This window comes from Bos mutus, chromosome 1 (genome assembly GCF_027580195.1).
Source record: "Bos mutus isolate GX-2022 chromosome 1, NWIPB_WYAK_1.1, whole genome shotgun sequence".
NCBI lineage: Eukaryota > Metazoa > Chordata > Mammalia > Artiodactyla > Bovidae > Bos > Bos mutus.
The window spans coordinates 52,812,682-52,825,936 of NC_091617.1; the positions used below are offsets into that span (position 1 = coordinate 52,812,682).

Here is a 13,255-nt window from a genome sequence, read left to right on the forward strand (position 1 = left end):
TGAGTTGGCTCTTTGCATCAGGGTGGCCAAAGCATTGGAGTTTCAGCTCTATCCCCAGTCTTTCCAATATCCAGTAATCAATATTCAGGTTGATTTCTTTTAGGACTGACTAGTTTGATCTCCTTGCTCTCCCAGGGACTCTCAAGAGTCTTCCCCAGCACCACAGTTAGAAAGCACCAATTCTTTGGTGCTTAGCCTTTTTTATGGTCCAACTCTCACATCCATAACTACTGGAAGGACCTTTGTTGGCAAAGTGATGTCTCTGTTTTTTAATACCTGTAAGTTAATGACCATTCAAGAAAGAAAGTTTGCTTAACCACAAAACCAAGCAGGCTTGCTCAGCAACAGAACCATGTAACCAAACTAAGAGACATGCCCCCAAGCAATAAAACAATTGTAGCATGAGCCCCACATCCTGCCCAGTGAGCTCAGTAAATCAGGACATACTCTCAGCATACATAAAAAACAATTTGTGAACCTAGCTTGACCATATAGGGACAAGAAAACTCCCCTGCTCAGGAGGAGAAGCTGACGATGAAAGCATAATGTCCACTCAAGAATGATGAAGAAGGTCTTCTCCCCTCCCCACTTTCTTTGATTACAAACATGTAAGTCACGAAGTACTCAAGACAGCACCCTCTCACTTTATTCTAATACATCACTTGTCCGTGACTTTTCTTCCAGCTAAATTCTTTCTGTGCTGAGACACAAATGACCAGAGCTATTCAGAGCCCTGAAATGCTACCTAATACTTTCAGAAGCACCTGTGATTTACTGGGTAGAACATATTGAGCTTGGGAGGAAAGGCTGTGAGGAGTGTTTGGCCAGACAATCCTGAGCCAGGCTAACAGGCCTCTGTGGCTAAGAGTAGAGACAAGCCAAGGGAGAGAATCCGACACAGCAGGCCTAGCCATGTGGAGACAGGGACCTTCTACGTGAAGTAGCGGATAAGGAGAGATTCTGTCTCAGCAAACACAAGGGTGGGACAGAGGCTCCTCTGCCCTCTGTTAATTCCTTGAGTTTTAGAGCCACCCCTTTGGGTTCATAGGCAACCCTGAAAAGTTGAGGGAGAAATCTAGGTAAAATGGGGACTGAAAATAGAACTTAATTATGGAAAACTAAATCAACATGTTTTAAATGCCTGAGTGTGTGAGCTGAAATTCTTACCAGCTGCACAAATAAAAAATACATTTAAAATTTGTGAGATAATTGAGATAATCACTCTAGTTGATCACTAGTTTAAAATTTGGAAGACACAGTATCCCTCCTTGCTGTAAATATGGGGAAAAGAGGGGAAGGTGAAGGAGAGAGAGAGGAATGGAAAGAGGTCCATGTATTAAAGGCTACTAGAGTTGTCACTTCCCTTGTTATTTTATTCAATGACTCAGTAAATGTTTGTTCAACATCCACTTTATGCCACTGGGCTTGGTGCCTCATCTTGGGAAATATCCCCTTAAAGGGGATGATTAATTTTTCATTTTTATTCTTCATATTTCTGCACTTCTGTTTCATTAGGATGAATACATGCATCACTTGCATTTAAAAAGAGAACAGTGAAATGAAGTAGAGCAAACTGAGCGTGTAGCATGAAGAAAGCAGTGCAGCTGGAATGAAAGGAGTACGGGATAATAGCAGCGCAAGCTCTCCTGCACTGCCAGCCTCTGACTGGACCTCAGCAGAGCAGAAGTATTAAGAAGTTCAGTATCACCCACGCTGGATGCTTAGATCCCAGGGTGCAGGTTCATGTCTAGTTTAGGAAGAAGTTTCCAGGGAACTGGGTGTTTTGCATTCATCTCCAGGTGAAGCATGTGGATACTCAGGTAAGAACAGTGCAGCTGTGTCCACTTTCACAGCCTCTTAGGAACTGATAGCCAGCAATAACATTTTTCATAATGTTTTTGGAATACTGGTGCTGGCCCAGACCCAGTTCAAATGCTCATCATCTTTCCATCATCTTTTGCTTTGGCAGGGAGTTGTTAGATAAAGACTCATTCTCCCTAGCAAATCAATGGTGTACATGTGGGGAAGAAGGTGGCCCTGGTCAGTCCTTGGAGCCCACTTATCTTCAAGTCCTGCTGTCTCACCCTATGTGGGTTTATTACATGATGTTACTGTGTTGTATGTTTTAATGGAGACTTCATGTTTTGATGAAGTTACTCACTACCAAGTTTGGGTCAGGCTGAAGCTAAAGCTCTGGTAGTTTGACCACCTGATGAGAAGAGCCAACTCATTGGAAAAGACCCTGATGCTGGAGAAAATTGAAGGCGAAAGGAGAAGGGGGTGGCAGAGGATAGATGGCTTGATAGTATCACTGACTCAAAGGACATCAATTTGAGCAAACTCCAGGAAATGGTGAAGGATAGAGGAGCCTGGTGTGCTGCAGTCCATGGGGTTGCAAACAGTCTGACATGACTTAGCAACTGAGCAACACAACCCTCAGCTTCAAATCCATAGGATTTCCATAATGGAAGGGACAATTCCTAGTGGTAGAAATGAAGACATCTACGTTGTGCCTTCCACAGAAACAGACCTTAGTTTGGAGGAGAGCAATTTCCATCACTGACCTCACCTACAAAGATTGGCTAATATAATAATACCTTTACTCCATTTGTTTTTGTTACAAAATTTTAAAAATCCATTTTTATTTTTATCATGTATATCATACCTGTACATATCTAAAATTAAAAGACTTATACTTTAAAACTTTGAACTTTTTGTTTTTTTTTCTAGCCTTTTATTTACATGTTTACAATTGAGATGCTTATTCTGCTTATGTCTTGATTTATCAATTTTAGACTTTATTTACTTCCTGTTATAGCAAATGACAAGGATTTAACTCTATGACTCCCATCCCATTGGTGTGCTGGAGTTTATTCTACCTGCTGGTAAGGGCTGACAGTTAAATTTTCAGAAAATTTGCAAGCCAAGTATTAAATGACTGTTGGCTTGAAATTGGCCAGGGTGGGCATATTTATACTATGGAAACCAGCAAGTGTTACCAGGGCTACTTCCCCTCAGAACACTAGTTGTTAACATTTCCTAGTATACCACTAGTCTTCCTCCTTATTCTCACAATTGTAGATTAATATAAAAGTCAGAAGTTTCATTTTAGTGACTCTGGTAAATTTTGTTCTCTGCATAGCCCATTGGTTTACTAAAATTCAATCCCTGGGTCGGGAAAATCCCCTGGAGGAGGAAATGGCAACCCACTCCAGTATTCTTGCTGGGAAATCCCATGGACAGAGAAGCCTGGAGGGCTACAGTTCATGGGCCTGCAGAGTCAGACATGACCTAGCGACTGAACAACAAAATGTTTACTGAGTGTCAAATATCAACCTACAAGGGAGTGTGATTAGCCAAAGGAATAAACTTGATACTCTATATTTTGGAATCTATTTACTCTAAGCACTATTCTTATAGGCTTGAGTACAAGCCAAAGCCAGTCAGAAATGGCAAGGGAGAAAAAGATTGGAAGCTTTTTGGTGTAACAATCAGAAAGCTGGGTATGGTATGTTTGACAGCAGGAAAAGGGACAGAAAAGCAAACACAACAAAAGCATGTACTTTCAGGATTTCTGACATTATGAAACTTAGCCACAGCAACTTCAGTAGGCATACGTACTTCTTGGTATTTCATAAGTGTAACAATCAATGTTCATAATAATGGCTAATATCAAGAAAATGTTTACCAGCACTTTGAGGAAATAGGAAAGTCTTCTAGAATGATTTCCATCCAGAATAGTAAAACTGCAGAGGAGCTCCATTGAAAGAGTAAATCCTCTGGGTTTCTGGACAGCTGATAGTTTTATTGATCTAATTAAATATATGGCTTTTTTTTTTTTGTTTTCCTGTGCATAACTGCATATCATTTCTTGCTATCACCTGATAATGAGCAATTCTTACTCTTCTCATTTTATGACTTGATTTTATGTTGAGATCCCCCACAACTTTTGTGGCATTAATCATCACTGTGTGGGTTTACTTGCTTCCTAAGCAAAATGGTATCTTATGATAAATCATAAAAAGAGACAGAAATCATAAATACCTTTATGATAAATCAATAAAGGACAGAAATGGTATGTATCTAACAGAAGTAGAAGATATTAAGAAGAGGTGGCAAGAATACACAGAAGAACTATACAAAAAAGATCTTCACGACCCAGATAATCACGATGGTGTGATCACTCATCTAGAGCCAAACATCCTGGAGTGTGAAGTCAAGTGAGCCTTAGGAAGCATCACTACAAACAAAGCTAGTGGAGGTGATGGAATCCCAGTTGAGCTATTTCAAATCCTAAAAGATGATGCTGTGAAAGTGCTGCACTGAATATGCCAGCAAATTTGGAAAACTCAGCAGTGGCCATAGGACTGGAAAAGATCAGTTTTCATTCCAATCCCAAAGAAAGGCAATGCCAAAGAATGCTCAAACTACTTCACAATTGCACTCATCTCACACACTAGTAAAGTAATGCTCAATATTTTCCAAGCCAGGCTTCAGCAGTACATGAACTGTGAACTTCTAGATGTACAAGCTGGTTTTAGAAAAGGCAGAGGAACCAGAGATCAAATTGCCATCATCCACTGGATCAAAGAAAGAGAAAGAGAGTTCCAGAATAACATCTATTTCTGCTTTATTGACTACACCAAAGCCTTTGGCTGTGTGGATCAAAACAAACTATGGGAAATTCTTCAAGAGATGGGAATACCAGACCACCTGACCTGCCTCCTGAGAAATCTGTATACAGGTCAAGAAGCCACAGTTAGAACCGGACATGGAACAACATGGTTCCAAATTGGGAAATGAGTACGTCAAGGCTTATTTAACTTGTCACCCTGCTTATTTAACTTATACACAAAGTACAACATGTGAAATGCCAGGCTGGATGAAGCACAAGCTGGAATCAAGATTGCCGGGAGAAATATCAATAACTTCAGATATGCAGATGGCACTATCCTTATGGCAGAAAGTGAAGAAGAACTAAAGAGCCTCTTGATGAAAGTGAAAGAGGAGAGTGAAAAAGTTGGCTTCAAACTCAAAATTCAGCAAACTAAGATCATGGCATCTGGTCCCATCACTTCATGGCAAATAGACGGGGAAACAATGGAAAGAGTAACAGATTTTATTTTCTTGGGCTCCAAAATCACTGCAGATGGTGACGGCAGCCACGAAATTAAAAGACACTTTCTCCTTGGAAGAAAAGCTATGACCAACCTAGACAGCATATTGAAAAGCAGAGACATTGCTTTGTCGACAGAGGTCCGTCTAGCCAAAGCTATGGTTTTCCAGTAGTCACGTATGAATGTGAGAGTTGGACTATAAAGAAAGCTGAGCACCAAAGAGTTGATGCTTTTGAACTGTGGTGTTGGAGAAGACTCTTGAGAGTCCCTTGGACTGCAGGGGTATTGAACCAGTCCATCCTAAAGGAAATCAGTTCTGAATATTCATCGGAAGAACTGATGCTGAAGCTGAAGCTCCAATACTTTGGCCACCTGATGTGAATAACTGACTCATTGGAAGAGATCCTGATGCTTGGAAAGACTGAAGTCAGGAGGAGAAGGGGATGGACAGAGGATGGAATGGTTGGATGGCATCACTGATTCGATAAACATGAGTTTGAGCAGGCTCTGGGAGTTGGTGATGGACAGGGAAGCCTGGCATGCTGCCATCCGTGGGGTCACAAAGAACTGGACACGACTGAGCAACTGAACTGAACTGATGATAAATCATGAAGAGCAGAACTTCCCAGCCATTTCAGTTGAGTTCTGATATGGCTGTCCCACACCTGTCACCGACAGGATTCTCAATCCAGTGGCACACACATCCCAGACACTCTGGCCACTGTCTGCCTCTGCTTCCTTGACGCCATGTGCCTGTTCTTGCATAGAAGCCTCTGATATGCAAAATTGCTGGCCTGGGACATAACATCAACACCTTTGAAAAATACCTAAAGTACTTGATACTTGATAGCTTATTTTCTAAACTCTCAGGAATACCATCGTCAGAGTCTGAAAAGCTAGTCTGTAGCAGCAGACTTCCATTGGGAAGCTCACAGCAGGCACAGGGAGTAGGTCAGCAACAGCCACACGAGTTAGACACAGAGAATGCTGGGGGGTGGGCGCGTGAAGAAGCAAGCAGAGAAAGGCACAGCACAGGCAGAGGCAAAGACACACAACAGGACAGTGAGCACAACAGGCTGTTACAACAAAAATACCAAAGACAGAAAGGTCTAAACAAAAATGTGTTCCTCACAGTTCTTAGGCTGGGAAGTCCAAGATCAAAGGGACAGGCAGATTCAGTGTCTGGTGAGGGCCCATTTCCTGATTCGTAGCCAACTGTCTTCTCACCATGTCCACCTATGGAGAAACGGGCTGAGAGCTCTCTGGGGCCTCTATATAAGGGATCCCACGCATGAAGCCTCAGCCCTCATGAAATAATCACCCCCAAGATCCCTCACCTCCAAATACCATCATATTGGGGTCTGGGGTTTCAATATAGGATTTGAGAAGGGATCATAAACATTCAGTCTATAGCATATCAAAATCCTTTTTCATAGTTAAGAACAAAAGCAGAATCTGCCTCATTTTCCTACTGACTTGTAAGCTCCTTGGGGGTAGAGCTGGGTTTGCTTGCATCTACACTAAGTTAAATTAATGAGGAAGAAAACACTGTCATGATAAGCACGCAGTCCTTAATGCATATTTGAAAACAAAGAACAAAGGACAATAATGTCCTAAAAAAAAACTCTGTTTCTGTCATTGCCACAAGGATTAAAATAGCTGTTAATTTTACTCAGGTTTAAAATTCCCAAATTCCTGGCTATTACATCTAAGTCATCTGTTTTTTGTGTTTTTTTTTTTTTTGGCTTAAAAGCTCTAAAAGCTGTATTTGATAACATACATCCTAATGGACAGACAGTAGCTTTAACTGTACTGAGTTAATTATCTCTTCTTTATCTTCTATTATCATGCACAGTCTTCTAAAGTCATCTATTTTTCTATGAGTAGTATTTTCCCTTGCCTTTTGTTCTAGATGGAATCAGTACATTTTGAAATATACAAATCTACAGACAAAACAACTGAAATGTACAAGGAAAAGCAGATAGGAAGAATTTAGCCCAGTATTTCAGATTGTTACTTTTTTATCTTATTTTTCCTATCCTATGCTTTTCTTTTGGAGAAGGCGATGGCACCCCACTCCAGTACTCTTGCCTGGAAAATCCCATGGACGGAAGAGCCTGGTAGGTGGCAGTGCATGGGGTCGCACAGAGTCGGACACGACTGAACAACTTCACTTTCACTCTTCACTTTCATGCATTGGAGAAGGAAATGGCAACCCACTCCAGTGTTATTGCCTGGAGAATCCCAGGGGCAGGGGAGCCTGGTGGGATTTCTTATGCCTCGCACAGAGTCGGACACAAATGAAGCGACTTAGCAGCATGCTTTTCTTTTCTCATTTTTCTATTTTTAAGACATATAATTAAATCTGCAGTATCTCTTCAGGAATGAGTAAATTTGAGACAATAGTTGAGTAACAATCTTTAGAAACTAACATTTATCTGAATTTAAAACTGTACTTTTTTTTTTTTTCTGGCTTTCCCCAAACTAAATTGGTCAGACATGAAAAAAAGGAAAGGATTTTGAAGCATTCTAACTTTTGATTTGAGTACGAACAACATGTTGGCTAATCTGTATTGATTTTATCTGCCAATCCAGATGCAATCACACTTTTAAAAGTAGGTTCCTGTAATTTGCTTTTCTATAAAATGTCACCAATGCATTAAATACTTTGAAAACAGTCTTTGTAAATCAATCTGCACTTATTAGATTTGTTTAAACGATAGCATTAGAATTCCATGCCGAGATTTAATTTGGTTTTAAAATAACTCCCTACATGCAGAACATTTCCAAGGGCGGAGAGGCTAGTTCCCAATTATTTTCATGCCGGCAGTGCTAAATGTGTTTAATGACTCACTTACCTACAAGCTGCGGGTTCTCTGAAGACCTCACAATTCGGTGGAACACACACATTTACCTCAAGCTATTTTATTTATTGAAAAAAGGAGGAAATGCAGAACCATACCCAAATGATAAGTAAAAGTTCTTACCTTGTTCTTGACCATGTTATTACAGACTTGATCAACATGTCGACTGACTTTTTGATTCAGACCTTGCAGACCCAAGCATGTCAAACTCAGGCAGTGTTTGCAGACTGGATGGGTATTCCATTGTAAGTTTTCTGTACCACAGGTCTCATTAGCAGGAACTGCTGTCTCACACCCACTACAGATTTGTCAGTCCCCATCCTGATTCACAGTCTATAGCTTTTTCTCTATTTTCATGTAAGGTCTTTCTGAATTTAGTCTCTCACGCTTCACTAAAACTTGAGGTTAACATATGCTCTTAGAAAACTCCTCTAAACCTCTTACAGCTATAGGCTAAATAAGAATAGAAAGCCAGTGAGATGAATATCTGTACAATTTTAAGACCAAGGTCATCGGTTAGTATCTGATGGGATTGTTGCTTACTACCATTCAGATAAATACTTTTCTGTAAAGGACAGAGACAATATTTTAGAGGGTAATCCTTGCCATATTGTTAGCCATAAATTACACCTATATTTGGAGAAAGAAATGGCAACCTACTCCAGTATTCTTGCATGGAAAATTCCATGGACAGAGGAACCTAGAGGGCACAGTCCATGGGGTCACAAAGAGTCAGACACGATTGAGCATGAACACACACACACACACACACACACACACACACACACCCCTACATTATTGAGTAGTACAGTGGGGCTTAATGGAAGGAATTTACAATCAGGAGGTGTGGGTTCTAGACTTTATTCACCACTTATTAACTACATAGAAATATTACTTCGGTAAGACTCAAGTTTCTCATCAGTAAAATAGTATCAAGAGTATTTTCCTTCTCAACTGTGAGAGAGCCTGCTGAGGGCCCGCCGAGGCCTGGCTCAGGCTGGGAAGTCACTTTCAGTTTCCCCGTGCTCAGGTGGCACTAGTGGTAAAAGAGCCCACCTGCCCACGCAGGAGATGTAAGAAACTTGGGTTTGATCCCTGGGTCCGGAAGATCCCTTGGAGGAGAAAATAGCATCTCACTCCAGTATTCTTGTCTGGAGAATCTCATGGACAGAGGAACCTGGTGGGTTACAGTTCACGGGGTGACAAAGAGTTGGACACAACTGAGCGACTTGGCACACAGCACGTTTTCCTTCTCACATCTGAATATTGTGAAGATAAATTTAGATGAAGAATGTGTTTTAAGCCATGGAAAAATGAAACATTCTGAGTGTTGTTAAAATGAAAGAAATTCTATGTTCAGGAGAGGGAAATAAGTAAATAATGAGTAGTAAGAAGAGTTGTAGATGTGATAGCGGTAAAGTGTGGTCTGCAGAAAAAGGAAGGTATTGAGCTGTGTCTTCCGGCATTGTACTTGCCACGGACCCTACCCGCTTTTCTGTTCTTGTCTCTTTTGTCTCTCAAACCTGCATCTACCATACTCTCTGCTGCTAGGTTTATCCCACTCTGGTCCCTGGGATTATCTGGTCCCTGAGCTTATCTGGTCCCAGCCAAGCCCAAATTGCCAGTGGACTTCAAAGCTGAGCCATTGGGCCTAAAAACTGTGCCCAGGGTCTAATAATGGAAATGAATTGTCTCTGTGGTCCCCAAGCCATCTTGCTACAATCCATATTTAAGAGTAACAGAATTACATTATTTCCTCCTAGAGTCATCTGGTACCAAGATGAATCTCCTCCCCTAAACTTACTCCACTTTATTTCCCCAATTCCCATGCTGACTCAGTTCATAAGTCTAGTCACTGCTTTAGTCCCTATTCTTCACTATAAAACCCCTCTGGAGCCTAAATGAACTGCCTTGACAGGAAGAGGGATGTTATGATTAATTTTCTTTCAAACACATCGATGTAGACTTTCAACAGAAAATTTCTAGTTTATAATTAGAGTTAGATAATAGGTGTTCAATAAAGTCATAGAAATTTAGGACTTATTTATTTGGAAGTATTACTTGAAACCATTAGGGTAGGTGAGATTTCTTATGCTGAGTAAAAAGAGAAGTTGAGATACTGAGGACTCGGCCCTGAGGATTATTCAGTTAGGAAATATGAGGAATACTCTGTTAAAATTTTCAAAAACAATTCTCTAAGAAAGTCCCACTTCAGACTCTTTCTAAATGTCTGCCAAAAAAATGCTCAGAGGCACTGACTTCTCACCATTAACATTTGTTAATCACCAGTTCTTAGATTAAGGGAAGAATGGACACTGATGATGGCAGAGGAAGATAATGAAAGTTTTTAAGGGGCCAAGAATATCCCTTATGGAAGGAAAACTTTGGATAGATCAAGAATGCAAGGACCTGAGATCCAGAAACTGTACTTAGTCATACCAATTATGCTTTAAAAAAATCTGTATAATGATTACTTGAGATAAAAAGAATTCTTACACTGGATATAACATTTATATCCAAAAATCAGAAATCTTGCTATATAAAACATTAACCAGTCAAAAGATAAAGGGGAAGAAACATTTCATTTATAATAGGCCATATAATAAATCTAATTAATTACAATAAATATAACTATAATATGCTAGATGTAGTTGAAGAAAAATGTTAAATTCTAATATAGGTTACTAGTGAAGAAGACTTGAATGTAACAGAAAAGCCTATTTGGTCTTGAGTAGAAATATATATATACACACACATATATATAAGCAATTCTCCCTGTATTAACCTATAATATTACTACAAACCCAACAAAATACCAATAAAATTTGAGGGGTAAGCAGTGAATGAAAACCTAATTCTCATTCTAAGTTTGAATGAGAATTGCACATGCAAGGATACAAAGAAATATTTCAAAAAATAAAATTATTAACTAGTCCTAGCAAAACAACATGGATCCAACAAGAAAATAAAAGATGAAATGATCAATAGAGAAAATAGAAAATTTTTGTTTTTTAGAACTCAGCACAAATACAAATAGAAAATTAACATGCAATAATATGGTATTGCAGATCACTGGGATTGATTATTCATTTGTTAATTCTGGTTCATTAATATGGCTATCTTGAAACATACACAACAAAGTCAGATTTCTAACTTACCCCTTACATCAAAATAAACTCTAGATTAATCAAAGATTTAGCAATATGATTATCAAAATTATTAGAGAAAGCAAGGTAAACTTTCCTATAATTTTAGCATTAAAAAGTACTCTCTAAATATGACTAAAAACCCAGAAGCCATAAATGAAATTAAACCAAAAATTTCACATGACTCACAACACCATAAAAAATGAAAATGAAAAACTGTGAGAAAATATTTGTGATACACATCATATAAAAAGATATAGAAATATAAAATGTTTAAATATAAAATATTTAATACAAATATAAAAATAGTTCCTATAAATTAGCAGGGAAATATAGCCAACTTGAAAAATGAACAAAGGCCAAATTCTAAAATTCAAATGAATTCTAACCATGAAAAAGCACTCAGTTTTACTTATAAGAAATGTGCATTAAAACTACAAGTATATATCATTTTCAGCTATTTGATTAACAACATAAGAGACTTTGATAATTCATGATTTTGGTGAAGGTGGGAGGAAATAGGCATTCATATATTGTTGTGGGTGTTTATTAATACAATTTTTATGAAATGCTATTAGGCAATATATAAAATGTACATACACTCTGACCAAACAATTCATCTTCTGAAATTTTATTTAACAAGTACAATTGCACACATGTGAAATGAACATATTTATAAGAATGTTCACTGTTGTGTACACATAAATCCAAAAGGATGAGAAAATATAAATGTGGAAAAAAGAATGAATAGTAACAATGAGATATCAGAAAGGGAATATAAAAAAAATCCCTTTTAAAATTGCATCAAAAATATTTAGGAATAAACTTGATCAAGGAGGTGAAAGATTTATATGCTAAGAATTCTAAAATATTAATAAGGGAAACTAAAGATGATTCAAAGAAATGGAAAGATATTCCATGCACTTGGATTGGAAGAATTAACATTGTTAAAATGGCCATACTACCCAAAGCAATCGGAGAAGGCGATGACACCCAACTCCAGTACTCTTGCCTGGAAAATCCCATGGACAGAGGAGCTTGGTGGGCTGTAGTCCATGGGGTCGCTAAGAGTCGGACACGACTGAGCGACTTCACTTTCACTTTCATGCATTGGAGAAGGCAATGGCAACCCACTCCAGTGTTCTTGCCTGGAGAATCCCAGGGATGGGGGAGCCTGGTGGGCTGCCATCTATGGGGTCGCACAGAGTCGGACATGATTGAAGTGACTTAGCAGCAGCAACCCAAAGCAATCCACAGATTTAACACAATCCCTATCAAATTACCCATTACATTTTTCACAGAACTAGAATAATCCTAAAAGTTATATGGAACCATAAAAGACCCAGAATTGGCAAAGCAATCCTAAAGAAAAAGAAGAAAGTAGGAGGCATAACCTCACAGATTTAGATAATACTACAAAGCTACAGTAATCAAAACAGTGTGGGACTGGCACAAAAACAGACATATGGATTAATGGAACAGAATAGATAGCCCAGAAATAAGCCCAAACATTTATAGTCAATTAACCTTTGACTAGTAAAGTAATGCTCAAAATTCTCCAAGCCAGGCTTCAGCAATACCTGAACCGTGAACTTCCAGATGTTCAAGTTGGTTTTAGAAAAGGCAGAGGAACCAGAGATCAAATTGCCAACATCTGCTGGATCAGTGAAAAAGCAAGAGAGTTCCAGAAAAAACATCTATTTCTGCTTTATTGACTATGCCAAAGCCTTTGTGTGGATCATAATAAACTGTGGAAAATTCTTCAAGAGATGGGAATACCAGACCACCTGACCGGCCTCTTGATAAACCTATATGGAGGTCAGGAAGCAATAGTTAGAACTGGACATGGAACAACAGACTGGTTGCAAATAGGAGAAGGAGTACGTCAAGGCTGTATATTGTCACCCTGCTTACTTAACTTCTATGCAGAATACATCATGAGAAACGCTGGGCTGGAAGAAGTACAAGCTGGAATCAAGATTGCGGGGAGAAATATCAATAACCTCAAATATGCAGATGACATCACCCTTATGTCAGAAAGTGAAGAGGAATTAAAAAGCCTCTTGATGAAAGTGAAAGAGGAGAGTGAAAAAGTTGGCTTAAAGCTCAACATTCAGAAAACTAAGAT

The 13,255-nt window shown here is 39.0% G+C and overlaps 1 protein-coding gene across 1 annotated transcript in view; it reads right to left on the reverse strand.

The window, feature by feature from the left end:
• Window positions 1–13,255, reverse strand: part of GUCA1C (guanylate cyclase activator 1C) — a 45,756-nt gene that overhangs the window by 31,005 nt on the left and 1,496 nt on the right. The window contains 4 exon segments of the mRNA XM_070357794.1: window positions 8,105–8,186; window positions 8,188–8,245; window positions 8,248–8,279; window positions 8,525–8,546. Coding sequence (XP_070213895.1) covers window positions 8,105–8,186; window positions 8,188–8,245; window positions 8,248–8,279; window positions 8,525–8,546 — 194 coding nt within the window.